This window comes from Argiope bruennichi, chromosome 7 (assembly GCF_947563725.1).
Source record: "Argiope bruennichi chromosome 7, qqArgBrue1.1, whole genome shotgun sequence".
NCBI classification, from domain to species: domain Eukaryota; kingdom Metazoa; phylum Arthropoda; class Arachnida; order Araneae; family Araneidae; genus Argiope; species Argiope bruennichi.
This window is the reverse complement of record NC_079157.1, coordinates 29224535-29250898: the sequence shown is the minus strand read 5'-3', so window position 1 is coordinate 29250898 and position 26364 is coordinate 29224535. Positions and strand designations below refer to the sequence as shown.

Below are 26364 nucleotides of genomic sequence, written 5' to 3'. Positions count from 1 at the left end.
AAAGTAATTTGAGATAAGGATTAAAAACGCGTTAGTCAATTTTTTCATAAAAATTTTGCAGTGAAATAAAAAATTATTTTTTTATTGTTTTTAATTGCATTAATTATTAGTGGTTTTCTAGTTTTTATTTGTATAAAACTGGATACTTTCATGAGCCAGAAGAATTTCATTGTGACATATAACTCAAAAGTCATTACTTTAATGTTGATTCTAATTTTTTATTTCTCTCTCTCTCTTAAGGTGCTTATTGTAAAGACGAATTTGATTATTCACTCTACTATTATTTTGTCTCCAATTTTTGGCTATTTCCCAGAATTGATTCAAATCTTTAGTGCTGATGAAAATGATTGTTTGCTATGGAATTATTTAATTCAAAAAAAAAAAAAATAGTGTCAATTTTGAGCTTATGCACTTTTTCGCCTCCCAGTTCAGCTAGTGATTTCCTAGATCGCAAACGAAGATTATTGTGATGTTCTTCTTCCTTACTATTAATAAAATCTACTATTAATAACTCAGTTAATAAATTTACAGTACAAATAATGTCTTTACTTATTTCAGAAATAGCAAATAACTCAGCTTCACATGTTGACAGACGGACACTATTTTGTTTATGACATTTCCATGAAATTAATGAATTACCTAATTTAATTACTCCACCAGAGAATGATTTGCCATTTTCTGCATTCCCCTAACTAGCATTAGAACTTGCATTAAGAAAACCAAACTTACTGTCATAAAATAATTATTTATCTTTTGAACGCATTAAATATCTTAGTACTCTTTTAACCAAATTATTATTTCTGGTTTATAATTAAATTGTGACAAATATGTTGTTACCAATGATAAATCAGACCGCGTTCTATTAGCTAAATATAAAAGTTCACCAATTAATTCTTGATATATCGTGATGTCAATCATTTCATTTCTGGAAGGAAAAGTCTTATCTTCTCCTTTTACAATTGGAGTTTTAATACTTTTATATTTTTCTAGATTATGTTTAGCCAATAATGATTCAATATATTTAGACTGACACAAACTAATACCATTTTCATGTTTAACAATTTCTATACCTAAAAACTTACCGGTTTTGTTCTCATGTAATTCAAATATTTTTTGATGCTATTTACAATCTCTTAATACAATTTCATCATTATTAGAAAAAATTGCTAAATTATCTACAATCATACATAATCAGGGTGCGTAACGTCATGAAAAGTGCTTAAATTTGAAAACCATTTTTAAGCGCCTTAAAAATGCTTGATTTTGGAAAAAAAGTACTTAATTTTCTCGAGAAGTGCAAAAAAGATACTCCTTTTTGTTTCCTTAGACCATAAATCGGGAAAAGTCAGAAATTTTTATTTACTGGATATATCAAAAAAGAAAACCGGTGAAAGGATACAGGAGTTTCAACCCATGTTAAGAAAATGCTTAATTAACTTTTTTTTTTTTTCCGACAATGGGCACCAGCGTATATTGCAGTATTGGAATGATTATTCCGAAAGAGCGAAATACAAAATATACCGAATTAGTTGCAACTAGAAAAGCGTTTGAACTTCCTTTACAATTAGTGTTTTAAATAGCGAATAATTTATTTTAGTTACGCCTGGTGACTTTATTTTCAACTCTTTATGTGTTCTTAAGGACTACGCAGATTAGCTCTGATCGACGAAAAATAAGACAGTATGTTGTGTAAAAGAAATAGATACATCAGGGATGGGAGAAGTTATTCTAAAGCGTACTTGAAATATATTTATGATATTTAACTGCTTTTATTCTGATTACCATGAAGTCTCATTGCATATTCAATCATCATTCTCGAAAATATGTTGTTTTGAACGACTGCGAAAGGGATTTTATTGTACGATTATTTATTGCGATTGTAATTACTTGAGTCGACTGCGCAAAATCTAGTGAGTTGAAATTTTCATTTGAAGACGCAAGTTTTCAGTAATTTCTTTTGCGGTGTACTTTTTTAAATCTCCCCAATCCTTTGAAAATTATCATTTGCTGAACCAGTCTTGTCAAATGATAGTTTTTATTTTTTTAATTTTGCTAGGTTTGATATTTAAAATTTAAAAGAAATAAAAAAAAGTTTTAAAAAACCTTTATGATTTAGATTATATCATTTTTTAAGGTTTTTTTTTCTCTTTTTGTTAACTTTTACATGATTTTTTTTGGGGGGGGAGGGGGGGGTCCTCGGGAAATTTTTCTGTCTCGGTATATAAAGATTTGCCTGATTAATACGGAGCATCACTGAAATAAAGAACGTGAAATTTTGCGGATAATAATTACCTTTTGGATATTAGAGGCTCACTAAGGATGGATATTGTAAAATTTTAGTTGAAAATTCAATTTAAAAGTTAAAATATCTCACGTATATTTCCCACATAACATAAAGAATATCATGGCATAAAATTTATTTTTACATCTTCTTAAAGGTGTTTATACAATATTTTCCGACACTCTTTTGGAATTTGTTTGCCGCTTGTTACATCTCATTTAGGTGGGCTTATCAGGCTTGCATTAATAGGATTTTCCCATTAACAGCTTTCAAATCTGACGTTCTCTTTTAGTATTTTGAAGGATTTCGTCTTAAAATTTCAGAAAAATACTAGCCACTCGCATTCCATCAATAAATTCTTTCCTCTCTCCTTTATAAACCAATTTTTTAGAACGAAAGAAGCAAATTCATAGTTAGTACATATGTTTGGCATTCAGTTCCGATAAAGAAACCTGATGCAAAAATCCGTTAGTGAACACAAAGTGAAAAGTATCGCGTACAGCAGTTGTAAATTCTCCTCCATAGAAAATGAATGCTACCGACTTTCCCTTGAATATATTCAGCAATCCAAATATATTATACACTGTAGAAATTAAAGAATTGTCACGAAAAGTTAATTTAGCAAAGGATTTTTCACTCGTAGCGAAGTACAACAACATTCAAAGAAGTAAGATAGGAGGAAAAAAACTTTTATAGGATGTAGAATCTGAAATTGTCAATGTGAAATTTTTTTAAAAAATGTAAAATTAACTGTAATAATAATAATGTTTCTCTACTTACCTACCTAATTAGTTGTGATAATAGTGTTCTTGTTTCTATGCTTATTATTTCCATTCATATAAATGTTTATATGAATTGAAAATGTCTTATATAATCAATTTTTTTAAACAAAAATAACGTTAAAATAAAAGTTCTATGTATTAGTTAATTTAATTTTTCAATACAAAATAACTCTGTCAGATTTTTGTCATTTTAAATTTAAAATTTGGGTTGAGTATTTTAAAAATTGGGGAAAGAAAGCAGTCAGTTACTTTTTTGTGTGTACTTTTTTTAAAATTGTACGCATAAAAAAGTAAAAATTATTAAGACATAAAAGTTATTTAACTATATTTTTCCGATTTTTTTTTAAAAAAATTAAATTTATTCTGATAAGAATCTGCCAGTATATCTAGTATTAATAAATTAAGTTTTCTGAGCTAATATGTAATTTAGGATTTTTTTTTTTGTATAGTTAGCAAAAAAAAAAAAAAAAAAATTCGTCCGATGTCTTGTGAAAATAATTTTATAAACACATTTTTGTCGAATTTACCAATTATTGAATCTTTAATGTTTGTTACATATATTGATTCTATTTAGTTTGCTCTTAATTCAAATTTTCAGAGTTTCTTTGTATTAATTATTGCTGAAGATAATGTTGCCAATTAAAAAAAAAATGTTATAAGGCTGGATTCAACATCCAAACATCAATTAAAATTCAAAAAGTTGTTTTTTGATTAAAATTTAAAAATTAAAAACAGATTTTTTTAAAATTTATATTACAAGTCAAAAAAATCCTATGAGTAGAAAATTCTTGAGTTTATGTATTCGTGCATGTACAAAAGTGTTGAATTTTTTTCACTAAGGTGCTTAAAAAGTGCTTAATTTTTGTATCCATTTCACACTTCGCACCCTGATAATACAAAAATATTTTTACCAATAGTTTTAATCAACACACAGTTGTCAGAAGTCAGTTGTATCAATCCAAATTTTTCGAATTTACCGTTTATAGTCATATACCAGTTTCTACTAGATTGTGGTAAGCCATAGATACTCTTTTGCAACTTACAAACTTTTTCATCTCCAATTAATTTTTCATAACCAGGTGGAGGTAACATATAAACAGTTTCTTCAATATCTCTATATAAATATGCAGTTTTAACATCAAAGAACTTAAAAAATAAATTAATTTAGATGCAAGTGCCATTAACATTCTGAAAGATTTGATGTTCACAATGGGTGAATAAGACTCGAAATAATCTTTATTTTTTATTTGATTAAAACCTGCTGCTACAAGTCTCGTTTTATATTTTGTTTCACCAGAGTTATCTTGTTTTAAAGAATAAATCCATTTGCTTTTTATTAATTTTGTTTTTCCCAGTTCTTCCAATCGGCACTATTTTTAGCCTCTAAGTATTTATTCGGAATGTTACGAACTACAATAGCTGACATTTGTTTAGATTTGAGCTTTTCAGAACGTCTGACTGGGATCTGATTTACGATATTATTACTAGTTGACTCAACATCTGGTGTTTCGTTTTCATCCCCCATTGCGGCGTCTGTCTGACGCGAAGTTCTGCTATGGTTTGGAATTGATGAATCACTATTCTCATTCTCATCCTCTGCCGATTCCGCAGGAATTTCTAAACTAGATATTTCACTTTTTGTTTTTTGATTTATTTCACATGCCGCTGGAGAAGTTTCAAGCAGTGGATTAATATTCCAAGTTTCTGCTTTCGTTTTCCCCAAATAAGTATTACCCTTTAAAGATTCATTGAATTTAACTGATCTCTGTTCTATTATATTTCGGCTTTAAATGTCATAAATTCGATAACCCTTTCTTTCTCTAGGGTATCCTAGCATTATACCACGTTTTCCTGGAACTTCAAATTTATTTCTCATTACTTTCGGAACTTGAAAATAAGCCATACAGACGAAATTTTTAAAGTAATTTAATTTCTGTTTCTACTTGTCCAAATTTCAAGGGGTATTTTTTCTTTTCCTTTACGTGGGGTTACATTACACACTTAGATGCTACAATTTCGGTCCAACATTTTAATGAAAGCTCACTTCCATATAATAAAGATCTAGCTCTTTCTAAACGGATACGGTTCGCTCTTTCAGCTTTACCGTTATTTTCACTGTTATATGGAATAGTTTTTTCATGAAACATTCCTGAATTAGCAAGATAAGTATCAAGTTGTTCATTTACAAATTCTAAGCATTGTCAGTTCTTAATTTTTATTATTATTATTATTCTATCAGTTAAATTTTCATATTTGGCTTTAAATTGCGAAAATATATTAAACACTTCATTTTTATTTTTTAAGAAATAAGTAAAATAAGCCAGAAAAATCATCCACCAATATCATGAAATATTTTGCGCCCCCAAATGATTCAGGTTGAATAGGACCACACAGATCAGCATGAATCAACTCGAGCATTTCAGAACTTTGATATACGTCAATATTAGGATGAGTTTTTCTGGTTATATCACAAGTTTCACATCCAAAATCTTTTATATCATTAATATGAATATAATCTTCCATTTTAAGCATTACTTAGGATTTAAATGACATAATCTGTAATGCCAAATCTCATAATTACAAGCCAAGAAGCTCCACTGTCCAACAACCATACTTTATCACTTAGGCTTTCTTGTTGATGAGAAGTAATAAACACATTAGCACTAACACTTCGTTGTTTTGTTGATTGTTTGACATGGTGCATATTTCGCCTTTGATTATTTTCGTTACAAGGAGCACTTCGACTGGTATTTTTATTTTTTGTAAAAGCAGTCCTTGGCGATATGATTTGGACGTCTGCAGATGTAACAAAGCCTTACACTAGAACTTTTGTTTTATCTAGAATAAAACACTTTCGCATTGATTCCGTCAGCGCGAGTACTCGTCGACGAATAACAGGTATTTTCTTCACGCAAAATTTCTAATATTTCATCCATTGACTTATCACGTTGGGTTTTGAGAATTTCTCGTATTTTAGAGAATTTTCCTTTCAGTTCGCGCACTGTATAATAAACGAGCTCCCTAGGTGTGACTTCCAGTCCTAAAGAATGACGCTGCGTAGCAATTCCTCTTGCTCTGGCAATATAATCGTTTGCTGATTCATTACTTTTCATTTGAAGATTTTTCTGTTTATTATTGGCATCTATTTTGCGGTCTTCTGCTTGACCCGTGAATGTTGACTTTATTTTATCCCAAAGAATTATTGCATTTTCCTCTGCTACGAACTGTAGGGCCTGTTCGTCTGACAATGATAACTTAATGTAAGCAACGGTGTCAGAATTTTTCTGATTCCATTCTACTGCATCTTTTTCAAGTACAGTGGGTAAAAAAAGTTTTCGTCCGCAGCTATGACTGTTAATAAAAGTTTAATTTTTGGCACAAAATATTTTGTTATGAAAATGAAAATTTTAAAATTGATTTAACACAATTTCATTTATTATTTATGTGTATTATAAAGGAAAATACTATGAAGAAAATTAAATACTTAAATTGAAAGAATAAAAAAATACCACTAATAAGGAACAAAAAAGTTTCCGTACGGTATTTACATAGTACATGAAAAACCTTTTTCATGCTGACCAACTTGCATTTAATGATAGGTAGGCCTTCCTTTGGCCTTTATCACTTCTCTCAAATGTTGTGGAATAACCCCCGTCATTTTTTTTTTTTTTGCTGTTTTTGGAGAAATAATACTCCAAATGTCTTGAATGACCCTTTTGAGTTCAACCTTGTTTTTTGTGTCATATTTTTTTAGTTCACGGCCGATAACTTCAAATAAATGTCTTATAAGGATTAAATCGGGTGACTGGAGAGGGCTATGAAGCTGTTTTTTAACATTATAGAGACATTACTCTTGACGGAGGTGTGCTTAGGATCGTTGTCCTGTTGAAAAGTAAAGTCCATTCCAAGGGGCAGTTTATCTGCATTGGTTGGAACGTTTGGTTTTAGAATGTCAAGATGTGTGTACCTATCCATATTTCCATTTATAAAACATAAATATCCGACACCAGCAGCACTTATACACTCCCCAACCATATTACAACCATCACCGTGCTTCACAGTTCCATATAAATTCTTAAGTAACATATGCTGTTTTGATTCCCTACAGATTATAACTCGACCATCTGACTCACGGATATTAAATTTTGATTCATCACTAAAAAGGACCGATTCCCCAAACGATAGAGGCTTACTTATATGCTTCTTTGTAAACTCGAGACTCTTTCATTGTAGCAGAGACTTATAACGGGCTTCTTACGGGTCCCACATCCATTATAACCTTTTTTTTAAAATGACATTACTAACAAATTTAAGATGCGAATTTAATGTTGTAATTAACCATTAAATCAGTTGCAATTTGAGGTGCAATAATCCAAGGGATTATCTTGCACCTTACACTTATGCAAGCGATTTAACTTACTTTATGCAAGCGATTTATCTTCGGAGATCTTCCGGATCGATCTCTATCTTAAAATGTTTACTCATCACGATATCTTTCAATAATATACTGCACTGTAGACTTTGGTTTGTAAGTCATTTCACTGATTTTTTTCATAAATAATCCATTTTTTCGTAACCGAATCATTAACTCTCGAATGGATTTTTGAATTTCTATTTTAAGACAACCAGCGAAACATAGGAATTAAACAACTGTTGTTATGTCGTATTCTTCACTCTGACAAATCGTCAAACTTCGAATATTTACTGTGGATTAGTTGTAGAGTATGTCAGGAGGAATTTGCATATTGCGTACGGAAACTTTTTTTGCATGATACTTCGTCATTTATCTTAAAAATTGCGAACGGACTTGCTGAGTTTTGTAAAAAAGAAAAATTTATTATGAAACTCTCTTTTAAAGACTCATATTAGCAATATATAAGTAGTTTATAAAGATAAAAAGCAAAGATTAGAAATTATGCTAGTTTATTTTTATTTTAGTCTTCCTTATGGAAACTTTTTTTACCCACTGTAGATTGTTTGATTTCACTGCGGATATTACAGAGTCCAATCTTTTCAAACTCAGCGCTGCCTGTATTTTCAATACCCAAATAGAATAATTAGTTCCATTAAGCTCAGGGAGATTTAATTTATCCATGCTGGCAATTTCGTTTTTGACAGTTTCGTTTCAGTCACACAGTTCACTTAGAATTTTAACGAAACATAACCATGTTAACCCATAACCACGAACCAGAAACGCGTTCTGCTACCAATTTGTTGTTACTTTTCAATAAATCTCAGCATGGTTCTTGAAGACAGCACATTTATTAGACATAGAAAACGAGAAGAAAAGAACACAGGTATTGATGTTTACGCACACAGCATAATGTTCAGCAGTTCGCGGGAGGAATGCGTGGAACTAAGCAGAAGCGTAATCACGCATATATTCCTATGCAAGAAAAATAGTCCGCTCGTTTCATCCCAACAAAAACGATTAAGGTTTAAAAAAAAAAGCTTTTGTTGCATCGAAGCCATATGATAGAGCATAAATTTTTCCTCCCACAGTTTTTGGTTTTCGTTCAAAAAGTTGTCCATACATGGTGCTATATGTCCTTTTATAATTCTTCCTGCATACAAATTATCAATATACGCAGCCTCGGTAGAGTTACTGTGATTGTTTCGGCTTTAAAAGTAATGCTCAGTGACTGGACGAGGAGTAGAAAGCGTGAAAGGCAGATTTTGTAGAAATGTTTGGGAAATGGCATATTTGTTGAAGGAAAGGATTTTTCTTGTATTGGAATTCTACCTCTCGGGTAACAGTATTACTGCAATAAAAAGTAGCTTTCAGTGCAAAGTCGCTAAGGGTTCGCAGTCGAATACAATAAAGCAATTATACGAGATATTCAAACGAACAGGTTGGAAATTTTAGATGACGCCGTTTGACTGTTACAAAAGCAAATGTACAAACCTCTAAGGAAATAATTGTATGCTATCCTACGAAAATCAATCAGAAAAACTGTAGCCGCCGCATGGTCAAATGAGCGAAATGGCGACGCATTAAGGTAGTACGTCAGTACTTATCCTTGTTCCTTTACAAAATTCAAGCACCGCAACCCCTTCATACCGTATCCGTAGAGAAACTGAACATGTTTGCGAATGAATTGCTGGGCATGATTGACGGCAGCAATACTGATGTGAACTCTATATGTTTTTCAGATGAAGGACATTTCCGTCTCGATGGATTTGCCTATAAACAAAATTGCCGAATTTGGGGAAACTTTAAACCGTCAAGTGTATGTTCCAAAATTACTTTCTTCTCAAAATCTACTGTATGAGCAGAACGATAGAGGTGTAATTGGACTCCTTTTATTCTACGTTTTATAATTATTTCAAAAAGATTTATTTAAATTTTGCATGATTTTGTGAATATTGAAAATGCTTTAATTCAACGACATACTGGTTTATGCAAAATGGCGCGCGGCCTCAGCGTAATGCTGATGATTTCTGTTTCTCAGAGGAATATTTTGATAACCTTGTAATTATGTTAAATTACCCATGCTTCGCAAGAAAGGGAATTGACTGGCTATCGTATTCACCAGAATTAAATCTTTGCGATTTCTTACCTTGAGATCACTGGAAAGATGCGATGTGCCAAAGAAATCCATGGACATTTCCAGAACATGAAGAAATAATTAATGACACATGGGCAGATATTCCATTGACCACTTTCTAAAAAATATCTACCAATTTCGTCCTTCGATTACGATATGTGATTGCGGCTGATGGTGGACGTTTTGAAAATATTGTACTGTAATATTCATTTATTAAACGATATCGAAAAAGTCAATTATTTCTTTATTCAGTGTTTTCTGTTTGTAGCGCCATCTATCGGCAGCTTTTTGACTTAAAACCAAAATTGTGAAGGGAAACATTTATGCACCGTTTTGAATTTGCTCCACTAATTGTTTTTTTTTTTTTTTCCCACCTAAACCGTTTTCCTGTTAAGCAGTTTTGAAATTCTCCGTCTATTTCAGAATAACGTATGTATACAGGGTGGTTATAATTAAACTTCCCCTGTAAACAACTCCTACAACGCAAACGAGTGAACGGATTGCAACGAAATTCGGTATATAGACTATACACAAGATGCGCTCACGGAATATCGGAAAAAAAATTCTTAAATGTTCTTTTTCCGGATAAACATTAAATTAAACACAATAAACGACCAAAACGGAATACATAAACAATTTATTGACTAGTTTCTGAGCACTTTTTCATCGAATCACATTAAGTAAAGGCAAGAAATAAGTAACAGTACTCTGTTAAAAAAAAAAAAAGTCCAGTTTGCAGGAACAAGAACAGATTAGGACGAAATTGTATTAGAGGAGCAGTTGTTAATCGTGTCCAACAAGATGCAGGGAAAGGTGCTCCATGTTACCACCCTTATTCCCCTGCAAAACTGCAAATCGGTGGACAGTTTGTTCCACAGCAGTTCGTAACTGATCAGTTGCGATGCTTCGCACATGAAGCGTTATGGAGTTACCCGGTTTTTCGTTTTATTACTCATAACTCTTGTTCTGGATTGTTAATATTGTTTCTGTATTCCATTTTGGTTGTTTATTGTGATAAATTTAATGTTTTTCTGAAAAAAGCGTCCTCTGGTGGACATTTTGGAAATTTTTTAGGGCAGAGGTTTTCAATTTTTAAACAATGTGATTCACTTCATCTTTAATTCATTGTAAACTTTTTCAGAGACAAACAGCATTCGTTATTTCCAAAAGTAGTATTATGGATTAAAAAGGATCTTAGGAACTTTTGTGAAGGAAGAAAAAAATTCTTAATAAATATAATAAATGCTTCCACTAAGGATAATGAATCGCGTCGAAATTAATAAATACTCTTATTAAAATGAAAGTCCATTGCTTAAAGGAATTCCTGTGTAAATTAACGGTTTCTAAGTTGGGTTATATATATATATATATATATATATATATATATATATATATATATATATATATATATATAATATAAGTAATAAAAATCAAGTTAATATGTCATTAATCGTTTGAGTTTCGTTTTCAAAATATTTCTTACTTTGATTGGTTATATATATAAGGTATGGGAGCGAAGGTGTCCATCCTCCGAAAACACTCTCTACGAAACGGTGTTTAGGGTTAAATAAAGCTTCTATTATACATGTTTACAACTTTCGGTACATATTACAGCGTGGGCACCTCATCGTGCTGCCACGGTCCACAGCCATTTTCCTCGAACAATCCAGCACCCGCTTGCTTTAGTCTCATTCCATCTATTAGCGTTAGGGCTCTCATTGGCGCCGCTGGCGCCATCTCGTGGAGATTGTCACCTACTTCCATATATATATGTGTGTGTGTGTGTGTGTGTGTGTGTGTGTGGTATAAAATGAAGTCTGCTGGAAGGCTCTGTATGTTTAAACCCGAAAAACTCGAGAGATACTTAACTAATTTTGGAGATATTTGTACCATTTTGTAGAGCATTTTTTGGTGAAGGTTTTGATATATTGAAGTCATATAAAAAAAGGAGTGTTATAATTACGATTTTAATTGTTTTCCTGCTACGATTCGCGCATGCGTAAAATAGCAGTATCTGTGCTTTCACTTATCCGTGCATATGCGGAATCCACAAACTGCGCATGTGCAAATAGCAGGATTTGTGGTATGTATATGCGATACATTTCTTTGTGTACGTCTGATTTTAAACGGTGAGTCAAAACTCATTATGCTCAAAAATTGGAAATCCAACCTAGGCCTGAGCACATTAAATGCCAAAACGCTCCGCAATAATAAAAAATGTAAAGGAAAGAAACGTTAGGTTTGCGAATATTAGAGAAAGAATGTCCACACTTTCTTCAAAGGAGAGTCTTCTGTTGAGTGAAGTAACCGTGTCTCTGATAACCGCACTGTAATTGAATTACAGAGGCAGAATGAATCTCGCCTGTCTGCTGACAGAGAAAGACGTTTAAATTTGAGACACAGGAGGTGAAAGAACAAACGTCCCTGATATTTGGTACGAAAAGGAGTACGCCGCTCTGAATTTCGATCCATGTGTGAATTACAGAAATGATGCATCGGTTTCAATAAGAATAATGTCTATAGTCTGTCCATATTGTTCAGCTTTAGTTACATTTTCGCCAAAAAATAATTTATCACCAAATTTTAGCAAAATGGCCGAATGTGGCGAGAACGACAGCAATAGGGTAACGGTAGCAAAAGCGCCACCGAAAAATTGCAAACTTCGCAAGGCGCCAAATGACTGTATATTAAAGCTTAGCCCAGATTTGAAATGGAAAGATGAATCAAAGGACATGTGTTGTTTACAAGGGAAAATTGAAAACATTTTAATATTCTAAATATGGAACAGCATTGATATGCAGTCATTTTCACCCAAAAAATAGTTTATTGCCAAATTTTAGCGAAATGGCTGGACGTGGTGCGAATGGCAGCAATAGCGTTTCCAATCGTGAGGCTCCGAGGAACGCTGCAGCAAATTAACGGAAATATAGTAAAACAGTCAATAAATGCAGTAAACTGAAACACATGGAAAATAATGAAAGTAAGCAGAAGGAGTATGCGCAGCAAGAAAAAAATTAAGGAAAATGAACAGGAAAGATCGAAATACACTAAGAAAAAAAGAAAAAAATGGTGGCCATGTAACCCCGAACAAAGCACCACCGAAAAATTGCCAACCTTGCAAGATGCCAAATGACTGTGTATCAAAGCTTAGCCCTAAATATTTCTGAATATGTGCTATAAAAATTGTTTTGTACTTATTTTTGATGATTTCTAAATATCTTTTTAATCCCGCGTGACATTCCCATATCATATCAGGTGGAGACCAGACTTAAGTTTAAAGCTAATTTTCCTTCTTGGATGTTATGCCACTGGCAAGGCTGTGCAGGTACTGTAAGTATATAAGGTTTTATACATCTTCATTTCTCAGCATTTGCCACAAGTCTGTTGTGCGTTGCGAGTCTGATTTTTATAATATTTTTAAATATAGTATGTTTTTTTCCTACATATCTTTTTTTGAGAAAATTTTTACGTATATACAGGTTTTATAACAACGCTTAACAAAGTACAAGAAGGCACTGTTTAGTATTTTCATAATAAATTAGTTTTTTTTTAAATATATATTTTTATGGAACTTCTGTAAGCTTTTATTAGTTTTAAAATGTTAACCTTCAGAGATTCATAAAAAAAAAATTATTTTTTTACAGGTACATTGAACCGGAGAAAATGCTTCCAATACAGTAAGAGGAGCTATAACGGAAATTTAAGTACATAAATGTTTCGACCAAAACACAATGAAAACTAATCTATGAAAAAAAAAGTTACTATGTGCAAACTACTTGAAGAGGATACTGTAAAGGAAGTTAAATAAATGTAATAAACGCTTTACTCATCAACAAAAGTTTGTTTTCTCATCAGCTGAATGGTACAGAAAAAGGAGGCCCTTAATGTAAATATCTGCTGATTCATGTAAAATTTCATTCATAAATTTCTGGCAACTGGCAAATTTGCTACAAAACACGATTTTAAAAGATTTCAGTAAGTTTCGTGAAAATAAAATAATGAAGCTCTGCATTAAACCATTTTTAGATTAAAGAACTGTATGTCAGCGAGATGTGTAGTGAAGCGTCTTCTTTGTAGCAGTATTTACAGCCACATTTACTGATGGACGAGAAACCAAATACTTGCGATACAAGTTCTACGGCATTTTTTGAAATGAGCATTTTGAGAAAACTTTTACTAACACACACAGGAGTGAAACCATATCGCTGCGAGATGTGCCATAACGTGTTTTCACGAAAGAGCAACTTAAAGAGACATTTACTGACACATACGAAAGAGAAGCCATATTCTTGCGAAATTTGCAATAAGACGTTTTCTCTGAGGCAAAATTTAAAGAAGCATTTACAAATACATACAGGAGAGAAACCATATGTTTGTAATATTTGCAATAGAGCATTTTCTCTGAGAGAATATTTAGAGAAACATTTACAAATACATACGGAAGAGAAACCATATGTCTGTAGTATTTGCAATAAAGCGTTTTTACGGAAGGTTCATTTAGAGACACATTTACTAACACATACGGAAGAAAAACCGTATATTTGTGTGTTATGCAATAACACGTTTTCTCGAAAGGACATTTTAAACAGACATTTACTGACACATACGAAAAAGAAACCGTATGTTTGCGAGATTTGCAATAACGCGTTTTTTAACAGAGGAAATTTAACGAAACATTTACGAAAACATAAGGGAGAGAAACCATATGTCTGTAGTATTTGCAATAAAGCGTTTTATCAGATGAGTGATTTAAAGACACATTTACTAATACATACAGGAGAAAAACCGTATGTTTGTGATTTGTGCAATAAGGCGTTTTCTCGAAAAATCTACTTAACGAGACATTTACTGATACATACGAAAGAGAAACCGTATCGCTGCGAATTTTGCAGTCACGCGTTTTCTCTGAGAGAACGTTTAATGAAACATTTACGAATACATACGGGGGAGAAACCACATGTTTGTGATTTATGCAATAAGGCGTTTTCTGAAAAGGCCCACTTAAAGAAGCATTTACTGAAACATTCATAAGAGACACCGTATCCATGTGAGATTTGCATTGACGGGTTTTCTCTGAGAGGTAGCTTAAGGTAGAGAAACAGTATGTATATGACTTATGAAATAACGCGTATACTCGAAAGGACGACTTAAAGAGGCATTTACAGACACATGCGAAAGAAAATTCGAATGCTTGTGACTTATCAAATAAATGTCTGTTTAAAGAAACGTTTATTAACTCGTGCGAGCGAAAACCTTTTTGTTTGTGACATGTGTTATACGGCATTTTCTTGTCGAGGCTATTGAAACAGACATTTGTTGGCGCATACGAACGAGAAATCTTATGTCCGCTATAAGTGCTACAAGGCATTTTCTGATGAGACAACTTTAAACAGACATTCACTACAAAATAGAAGAAACAACAAATATACTTTAAATCGATCTCTGCGTTGTGTATTGGAGGTTTTTTCTCTCGCACATAGAAAGCACATTTTTTAAAATCTGTAAAATAACTTAGACTGATTTTTTTTTTTTTTTTTTTTTTTTTTTTTTTGTATACACGTGGAAGAGAAAACTCATGCTTGAAACTGAACAATAAAGTATTTTTTTTTGAGCAGAGGAATGAAAAAAAAAAAATGAAAAATCAAGTAAAAAAAGTCATGCTTTTACGATTTATGTAATAGATAATGAGTTGAGCATGCATACAACTGTGACTTACTTATTAAATCATTTTTTAAAAAATCTGTTTAAGGAAACATTTTTCGATAGATACGAAAGAGAAGCCATAAAAATGTCACTTGTATTAAAGCATTTTCTGCTAAAATAAAAGAAATTACATGTAAGGAAGAGGAATCCTAAGATTTTTTCCCCTCTCTCTTCTGAAGAAGGATTTGAAGAGTGTATTTTACTGAAATCCCGTAAGAAGAAGTTACATATGGATGAATTCAACACTAAGATAATATGACTTTCCTGTACAAGACATTTCTGTACCGGTCATAAAACTATCTGTCAATGGTCTGTTGAAATCGGGTTGTGTCGCTGATAAGAATTACTTCTGCTAGTCGTTACAACATTTTAAATGCTATCTACTAGAGTGAGATTTGGCGAAATTTGATCTTTTTGGTACATTTTTGGATATTTAATGACATGGCTTTTAATATAATGTCAATAATTTCCACAGTGTATTTTATAAGAGACGAATTGTATGTTCAATAAATGTATACCAAAATATATGAAAAAAATTCCAGAGTGAATATTTTTTATCATAAAATATTATAAATATGTTGAAACAATAATGATATCTTCTGTATTTTAAATAATTAACTTCTGAACTATCAATTAGTTACTTTATTGAAATACTAGCCGCTTTTGGAGACCAGCCGGTTCGCCAGTTTTATTGCTCTTTAAAATTTTCATTTAAATATTTTATGTAACATGTCTTTTAATAGCTTCTTTATCAAAATGTTTTAAGCCTCAAATTTTGATAATCATTTAGTTCAATCATAATATTATAAATGCCTTAGGCCATATGTGTCTTTCTAATTTTCTATCAACTCTCATAAAATTTCAACTTTAATTTAAAGTGTTAATGATTAAACTACAATTAATATAAAAACTTTTTTTACTAAAACCAAGCATTTTTTTTTTTTAAATTTAAGTACTGACGGCAGAGTCGTTTAGTATTTAAATCTTATGTATGCTACAGAATAAATTATTTATGTAGTATCACAAGAATTATTCAACAAAAATTTCTCAGATTCATCATAAAATTCAGTTTTTAGTTTTGCTTTCAAAAGGATGAAATTGATATGAATTACAATATTTTTTTTTTTTTTTTGCTGTCTATTAAAAATAATTCGGTCTATCGGTTTTCAAAAAATTATGAAGTCTAAATTTTTATGCAGTCTTTTGATCCTAAGGAATCATATTCTGCGAAATATTCTTAACACTTCAACTTTTAAATAAATAAATGAAATTTTCTATTTTCTGCTATCAGATCTATGAAGTTTTGAATACAATACCACTACACTTTTATATATTTAATTTGCAATAATAGTTGATTTATTTTTTTAATTTTAATTTCTGTCAATGTGATGGCAACACATTAATAAAAACAATCCCCCCCCCCCCATTGACGTTCTTGTGCAGATTAAGTTTGTTTTTATTTTATCCGAAAATTATTGTTGAAAAATATGGTTAAAATATTTTTTTAAAAATTCTTTAAAAATCGAAATTTAATTTATAGGTTAAAGTATTGGTATCATTAAACAGATAATTTTTTAAACTTTAATTTAATATAAAAATTATTTTTGTGCGATTATATTTTTAGAAGTTAAATCGGAAAAACGCTAAAATTTCTCTTAATTTTTAATTAATGAAAATTCTAATTACAATTTTTTAAAAAACGGCTCCGAGGTGCACATTCCCGTGTTCCAAGGTATACACGTGCCAAATTTGGTAGTTGTAGGTCAAACGGTCTGGCCTCTAGAGCGCCAATACATACACACACAAAACTCATTGATTTTTATTATAGGTATAGATAACAACTTTTATTATTCAGAAGCTACTGAGTTTCTCCATATTTCTTCTTGGTTCATTTGTTTAATTCAGTACCTTCAAACAAACAAACAAAAAAAAAAACGGTATTTTATTATAGTCATTTTTAAAAAAATTGACTGGGAGTTTTTCTTAAGCTTGAAGTACATTTAAGACAGAGGAACATTTTGATAACCGTGGAAGGAAAACAGAGTTCTGTTGTATCAAAATATTCCTTTTTTTCTCTTTACATTAAATTACCCATGCTTCACAAGAAAAGGAATTGACTGGCTACCGTATTCACGAGACTTAAATCTTCGCGATTTCTTACCTTGAGATTAATGGAAGGATGCGGTGTGCCAGATAAATCCCCGGATACTTGAAGAAATAATTAATGACGCATGTGCAGTAGAGTAGAACAAAAACGGCCTTAAATTTTTTTTTTTTTTTCGATTTTTGTTTTGGAATAGTAGGGAACAGTTGTCTTTTAGGTCCATAAAGAATAATTGAATATTTGATTGCAATATTGCAACATCTTGAGGTGCCGCAAAGAGCTTGAAATTTGGAAAAAATTGAAAAAACTGATAAATTTTAAAATGCGTCTTTAAATTTATTTTTTCGATTTCAGTTTGGTAATAGAGAAGAAAAGGTGCCTTTTGGGTTCAAAAAAGATTTTTTAAAAATTTGGTTGCAATGCTATAACATCTTGAGGTGCCTCAAAGAACGTAAAGTTTGTGAGCTTGTAAAAAATTGAAAAATTATAAACTTCGATAAAAAGGATTTTATGAATTTTTCGTGAATATCATGTTACAAAAGATGGTTTTAAATACATATATAAGCACTACACTACTCGAAAAATTCTTAATTGTAACATATAACAATAAAAAAATATTTTCAATTTTGTTTTTTACTTTTGTACCCTTAATGATTACAAATGCTACAGTTCAAAATCTTTTCTTCTACTTCATTGACACATTAAACTGGGGTTGTTGTTTTTTTTTGTATTAAGTTTTGGCATATTCACACGTGAGTCAATTTTCTCTCTTATGTATCCTTCTGTTGTGACTGAACCACAGACATTTTGGGCCGATTTGGTCACCAGTTTTACAGTTCTTTCCACAGCTTGCGTGTAACAAGGAAGCCGGAGAAAGTCGATAACCGAGTCCATTATATTATTTGGTTCAACTTCAGATGCCTGCAGTATAAAGTCTGAGAGAGTCGCTGGAAACATGTTTTAATAGGGGGGGGGGGGCTCAATTGCGACATTTTCAGACCATGAGATCATGTCCATGTAATTCTTTGCTTCGAAGTTTATCTTTGGAACTTTGAACTTCCTAACTATGTCTCTACTTTCTATTCTTTCTTTTAAAACACGTTGTAAACCAAGTTCTCTTTGAATTTTAAGTTCATCACTTAGAATGGATATTTTCTGGAGCAGCAAAGTACCCATTTCTTTGAATAATCGGGTCTATAACGTTCTTGAGATCGTCAGAGAGATTGCATGAATATGAGATAAGATTACACAGATGTTTGGAACCATACGTACATGATGGTTTTAACTTAATATTAAACCACACATGCACATATACTTTCACAATGCACTCAGCCAGAGTCTTAAGATTTTCAGCTGCCACATACAATCGAAGCAAGCGATTGGCTAATGCCAACCACCTGGAGTGATTAAGTTTTCCAAGGTTTCTTAAAGATAAATCTAGTGAGCAATTTCCACTTGATACAGCGATACACATATCTAATAAATATTTTTGATCTGTACTTAAATCATTTTTGTCTTGCAGAAGAGGAAGGTTATTTCCTTTTCCATCAAAGAAATCACACCATTATTATACCCAATGTTTACAACGGTTCCCTCACACCCAACAGCAGTAAAGTTCAAAAGTTGTTTGTTGTGTTCTCTATCGTTAAGAAATCGTCCAGTATACTGTCTGCCCGGTGCCGGATTTAGGTATTACATGGCCTAAAGTCTTTGAGTTTGGTTCCTCTATTAGTGGAACATGCACTTCTGAAATAACTTTTTTATACAACTTACTACCTCTCTTTTCTTGAAAAATTGTTATGTCTTTTCTTCCATCAAAAAACAATCCTCTATTTTCGGTTATCTGAGTATAACGATTGTTTTTAATGAGAACTCTTCGATTTGTTGATCTTGCTCTTCTAATTTTCATCCTGTCTATTGCATAGGTTTTGTCTTCTGTGATTACACCCAAGTTCTGTAAAGCAGCACTAGCTATAGCTGTAGCAGCTCTATCTGATATTCCGATACGGTCAGCAATGGAAATACAGATGGCAATTTAATCCGTATTTAAGTGCTTTCTCTTCGTTCAGTTTCGAAGGGTCTTGTAGTTTTATCTCTTCTTGTCTATTTCAGGGATCTGGTTGGTCTGTCTCTTTTTGTGTGTGCTCTCTTAAAGAACGATGTTGTTCTTCAGCTATGTCAATAACCGTTTCTGGCTCACTAGTACTTTTTGTCCGTTCTTGATTTAACTCAACTATTCTCTGTAGTTGTTTATTTTTTCTTCCTTCTCTCTTCCGCATAGCTTTTGTGGTAGCTACATCAATGTTGCCTATATCCATTTTCCTGTTAGAGGGTTAATCGTTTAAAAAATCCTGTTCCGTAACTGGTACTTCTGTTGAAAGTATTCAAATTTACACATTTACAGGCAACAATATCAAATAAACGTTTAGCTTCTTCTCTAAATTTTCGGAGGTTGGAATCAAACTTATTTGAACCTTTTCTGCTTTTAGATTTTAATAAATTCCAGTATTTAGCATGATAAGCTTTTATCATTTGTGAAATTTTTTTGCTAAAAATAACGGGAATAGAAGCTCTTGACCATATTTGTTCTATTTTGCGGACTAAAGTGTCACGTATTTCACTTATAGAAGGATCCTTCTCTGAAGCAATTTTGAGGTTATGGCTGATATAACAATAGCACTTCATAACAGATTCGCAAGTAGGCAGTTCAAGCAAATCACTAAATTTCCCAAAAATAGGGCATTTGTCTTGTCTTCACTAACTTAACTTGAGTCATTTTTACTAACTACAAAGTACACAAGCGCATAAATTCACAAATTAGTTACGTTAATCAACAGACGGAGCGGAGACTCAAACTCAATTGAAGTCGGCACCAGCTCTGAACTCATCACCAAACGCAGGCATAACTCCGCCTCCCCTCAATAACATCTACTTCAGTGATGATTTAGCTTCCTGGATGCCATATCAATGCAAGAGTAAAATTTTTTTTATATTTCTATTCATACTATAACGCCTATTTAAGTTTTATTTCCTAATCGAGGCTCGCAAAAATCTTTAAAAAGTTGCAAAAAGTGTATTTTTATGAAAATTTAACGTCCTTGTGGCACCACAAGATGTATTCTAATATTTTTAATGATTTTTATTTATCTCATCTATACCAAAATACATCTTTCCCACGCTATTACAAATTAAAAATCAAAAGTTGATTATTTCGTAAAAAAACTTTAAAATATAGCAAAAATTTCAATTTTAACAGTCTTGCGGCACCTGAAGACGTACTCTAATATTGCTTATATTAATAATGTATTTTATCTACACCAATAGGCAACTTTTCCGCGCTATTCCAAATTAAAAATCAAAAGTTCGTTTTTTCGTTCCACCCTAACGTGCAGTCAACTCCATTAACCACCTTCTATAAAATATCCAGCAATTTCGTCCTCCGATTACGATATGCGATTCCGGCTGATGGTGAACGTTTTCAAAATACTGTACTGTAATTTTCATTTATTAAAAGATTTCGAAAAGTCAATTATTTCTTTATATGTTTTCTGTTTGTAGCACCGTCTATCGACATATTTTTGGCCTAAAACCAAAAATTGTGAAGGGAAACATTTATGCACCGTATTGAATTTGCTGCATTAATTGCTTTTTTCTTCTTCTTATTTTATCTTAATCTTTTCCTATTAAGCATCTTTGAAAATCTGCGTCTATTTCATTATATATATGTAATGTAATATTAATTTTATATAATATATTTCTGATTATATATTTGTAGGAGAAGTTAAATAATTCATATTCTTGAAGATATATTAGCTTTTTACTTGTGTCGCGATACCTGTAGTTGTAGATATGTAAATTTTTAATGCAGAAAGATTTTCTCAACTACTTATTCTCTAGGGCAGAGGTTCCCAACTTTTAAACACTGTGATCCACTTCATCTTTAATTAATTCTGTACTTTCTCAGAAATAAACAGCATTTGTTATTTCCAAAAGTAGTATTATGGGTTAAAAAGGATCTTAAGATATATTAGCTTTTTACTTGTGTCGCGATACCTGTAGTTGTAGATATGTAAATTTTTAATGCAGAAAGATTTTCTCAACTACTTATTCTCTAGGGCAGAGGTTCCCAACTTTTAAACACTGTGATCCACTTCATCTTTAATTAATTCTGTACTTTCTCAGAAATAAACAGCATTTGTTATTTCCAAAAGTAGTATTATGGGTTAAAAAGGATCTTAAGATATATTAGCTTTTTACTTGTGTCGCGATACCTGTAGTTGTAGATATGTAAATTTTTAATGCAGAAAGATTTTCTCAACTACTTATTCTCTAGGGCAGAGGTTCCCAACTTTTAAACACTGTGATCCACTTCATCTTTAATTAATTCTGTACTTTCTCAGAAATAAACAGCATTTGTTATTTCCAAAAGTAGTATTATGGGTTAAAAAGGATCTTAAGATATATTAGCTTTTTACTTGTGTCGCGATACCTGTAGTTGTAGATATGTAAATTTTTAATGCAGAAAGATTTTCTCAACTACTTATTCTCTAGGGCAGAGGTTCCCAACTTTTAAACACTGTGATCCACTTCATCTTTAATTAATTCTGTACTTTCTCAGAAATAAACAGCATTTGTTATTTCCAAAAGTAGTATTATGGGTTAAAAAGGATCTTAAGATATATTAGCTTTTTACTTGTGTCGCGATACCTGTAGTTGTAGATATGTAAATTTTTAATGCAGAAAGATTTTCTCAACTACTTATTCTCTAGGGCAGAGGTTCCCAACTTTTAAACACTGTGATCCACTTCATCTTTAATTAATTCTGAACTTTCTCAGAAATAAACAGCATTTGTTATTTCCAAAAGTAGTATTATGGGTTAAAAAGGATCTTAAGAACTTTTGTGAAGAAAGGAAAAAAATTCTTAATAAGTATAATAAATGTTTCCAATAATGATAATCAATCGATTATTGAATGAACGTTCATTGCGTAAATAAATTCCTGTTTAAATTAACGGTTTCTGAGTTCGGTTATATATTTATATATATATAGTTTCTTTATTTCTCATCATTTATCACAAGTCTCCTGCGTGCGTTGCGAGTTTATTTTTTATATATTTTTAAATATAATATGTGTTTTTTTCCTACAAATCTTTCTTGTAGAAAATTATTTTTACGTATATACGGGTTTAATAAAATCGCATAAAAAGTACAAGAAGGTTCTGTTTAGTATTTTGCATAATGTGTTAAAGTGATATCTTATATAACGGCTGGGGATTCAGCCGTTTGATATTAGGGTACCGCAGTGGAAAGGATGACAAATAAAAAGTCCCCAAAGATTGGGTCCGACAAAAGGAAAGGTTTAATTTAAACACAATTTATTAAGAGGAAGTAAAATTAAACACATGATGAACTATTTACTAGATATGATGGAAAAACACATAGACGGTAATTACAGGACGCGAGACCAGCGTCGAACCACATTATAAACATAATGACACGTATTTATATCATGTCTTAATTCTTATATTTACATATTAGCTACTGTTATCGGGTTAAATAAGTATCAGATACGATACCGATTAAATAGTTATATGTTTAATGTCAAGTGAAGAGATTTACTCAAACTAAGGACGCACAATAGCAGGTTCAAAATGCATTGCGTCATTTTTCAATAAAGTATGAGAGACAAAAGAATTTGGAATTTAGAACTTTAATGTCGAAATTTCCTAACATAATGAATTAGTTATTTTTTAATACATATTTCTATAGAACTTCTGCAAGCTTTTATTAGTTTTAAAATTTTAACCTCCAGAGTAAAAATTCATGAATTTTTTTTTTTTTTTTGCAGATATATTGAAACAATGAACCGGAGAAAAAGCGTCGCTTCCAAAACAGTAAGAGGAGATATATCGGAAATTTAAATACAAAAATGTTTAAGGTATGAAAAAATGAATTTACAAGCAATATTTCGGTGAGCAAGCTGGTTGACCAAGAAACTGTAAAGAAAGTTAAATAAGTGTCATAAACGCTTTACTCATCAACAAAAATATCTTCTGAGCTGAATGGTACAGAAAAAGAAAAATCTTATGATTGGAAAATACAATGTAAATATCGTCTGACGCATGTAAAACTTCATTCATAAATTTGTGGCAGAAGTTGTAGACAGTTTTGCCCAGCAATTGATAGCGGCAAATTTGCTATATAATACGATTTTAAAAAGGCTTGAGTAAGTTTCATGAAAGTAAAGTACTGAATCTCTGCAAGAAATCATTTTCAGATTAAAGAACTGTATGTCAGCGAGATGTGAAGTGAAGTGTCTTCTTTGTAGCAGTATTTACAGCCACATTTACTGATGGACGAGAAACCACATACTTGCGATACAAGTTCTACGGCATTTTCTGAAACTACTGGGAAGGCCATTCACTGTGAGATATGCAATAATACGTTTTCTCAAAAGAGCAACTTAAAGAGACATTTATTGACACATACGAAAGAGAAACCGCATCGTTGCCAAATTTGCAATAAGGCGTTTTCTCTGAAAGGAAATTTAAAGAAGCATTTACTAATACATACGGAAGAGAAACCATATGTTTGTATTATTTGCAATAGAGCGTTTTTACAGAAGGCTCATTTAGAGACACATTTACTAACACATACGGGAGAAAAACCTTATGTGTGTGATTTATGCAATAGAGCGTATTCTCGAAAAAAAGACTTAAAGAGACATTTACTGATACATACGAAAGAACAACCGTATCATTGCGAGATTTGCAATAAAGCGTTTTCTCTGAAGGTTCATTTAAAGCAACATTTACTAACACATGCAGGAGAGAAACCATATATCTGTAACATTTGCAATAAAGCGTTTTCTCTGAAACGATGTTTAAAGAAACATTTACTAATACATACGGCAGAGAAACCATATGTCTGTAGTATTTGCAATAAAGCGTTTTATCAGAAGGGTAATTTAGTGAGACATTTACTAACACATAAGGAAGAAAAACCGCAGGCTTGTCATTTATGCAATAATGCGTTTTCTCGAAAAAAAGACTTAAACGCACATTTACTGACACATACGAAAGGCAAACCGTATCGTTGCGAGATTTGCAATAACGCGTTTTCTCTGAGAGGATATTTAATGAAACATTTACTGACACATACGAAAGACAAACCGTATCGTTGCGAGATTTGCAATAACGCGTTTTCTCTGAGAGGATATTTAATGAAACATTTACTAACACATACTGGAGAGAAACCGTATGTTTGCGATTTATGCAATAACGCGTTTTCTCAAAAGGTTAACTTAAAGACACATTTACTAACACATACTGGAGAGAAACCGCATGTTTGTGATTTATGCAATAGAGCGTTTTCTCTAAAAAAAGACTTAAACGCACATTTACTAACACATACGGGAGAGAAACCGCATGTTTGTGATTTATGCAATAAGGCGTTTTCTCAAAAGAGCAACTTAAACAGTCATTTACTGAAACATACGTAAGGGAAACCGTATCCTTGCGAGATTTGCATTAACAGATTTTCTCTGCTAGGGAGAAGAAACATTTATTAATACACAGGGGAGAGAAACCATATGTCTGTAGTATTTGCAATAAAGCATTGTATCAAAAGAATAGTTTGAGACACATTTACTATCGCATACGGGAGAAAACCCGCATCCTTATAATTTATGAAATGGCGTGTATTCTCGAAAGAAAAGTTTAAACAACCTTTTTTATACTCATTCGAAGGAAACCTCTTGCTTGTGATGTGTTTTCTTATACAGGCAATTTAAACAGACATTTACTGGCACATATGATCGAGAAAACGTATGCCCGCGTTTAGTGTTACATGGCATTTTCTGATCAGACAACTTGAAAGAGACTACTGCATTTACTACAAATAGACGACATTTACTCTAAAATAGAAGAAATTACAAATAGACTCCCCCCTTCGATCTCTGCATTGTGTATTAGAGTTCTTCCCCCCCCCTGGCAGATAAAAAGTATAATTTTTTAAAATCTGTAAAATAACTTGGGACTAATTTTTTTATACACATTGAAGAGAAAACATATGCCTGAACTTAAAGAATAAAGTATTTTTTAATCAGAAATATGAAAAAAAAAAAAAAAAAAAACTGAAAAATCAAGTAAAAAAATCATGCATTTACGATTTATGTAATAATCAGTGTAGCATGTGTACACCTGTGACTTGTGTATTCAAACATTTTCGTAAAAACCTGTTTAAAAAACGTTCTTTGATAGATACGACAGAGAAAACATAAAAATGTGACTTGTATTCTGCGAAGAGAAAAGAAATTACATGAAAGGAAGAGGAATCGTAAGATTTTTTTCCCTCTCTCTCCTGAAGAAGGATTTGAAAAATGCATATTTCTGCAATACTATAAAAAGAAGTTACGTTTTTGTGAATTCAACAGTAAGATAATATGACTTTCCTGTACAAGACATTTCCGGACCGGTCATAAAACTATCTGTCAATGGTCTTTTGAAATCTGGTTCTGTCACTGATAAGAATTACATCTGGAAGAGATTAGAACGTTTTAAATATTATCTACTGGAGGGAGATTTGACAAAATTTGACATTTTTAGCACATTTTTGAATATTTAATGACATGGCTTTTAATGCAATCTCAATAATTTCCACATATTTATGTCTTTATGAAGAATGAATGTTTTTTATCATAAAATGTTAAACCTATGTTGAAACTATAATCATATCTTCTGTATTTTAGATAATTAATAGGTGAACTAACAATTTGTTACTTTATTAAAATATAACCCGGATCTACTGAGTTTCGCCATTTGTTTGATTCAGTATCTTCGAACACAAAAATAAATTATTTTTTACTATAGTCACTTTGAAAAAAAAAAGAGTTGTTTTTTAAACTTGATGTACAATTCAATGAGGTTAGTGTTCTTGAAATGACTG

At 31.7% G+C, this 26364-nt stretch overlaps 1 protein-coding gene across 3 annotated transcripts in view; it reads left to right on the top strand.

The window, feature by feature from the left end:
• Positions 1 to 25560, top strand: part of LOC129976173 (zinc finger protein 568-like) — a 37718-nt gene extending 12158 nt beyond the window's left edge. Inside the window, exons 1-2 of one of the 3 annotated variants that reach the window (XM_056089607.1) lie at positions 15229 to 15731; positions 23267 to 25560. In XM_056089607.1, coding sequence (XP_055945582.1) covers positions 23771 to 24919 — 1149 coding nt within the window. In that variant the 5' untranslated portion in view covers positions 15229 to 15731; positions 23267 to 23770 and the 3' untranslated portion in view covers positions 24920 to 25560. Of the gene's footprint in view, positions 1 to 13255; positions 15123 to 15228; positions 15732 to 23266 lie in introns of those variants that run through there. The other 2 variants (XM_056089606.1, XM_056089608.1) reach the window with 2 other exon arrangements.
• Positions 25561 to 26364: the final 804 nt, after the last annotated feature.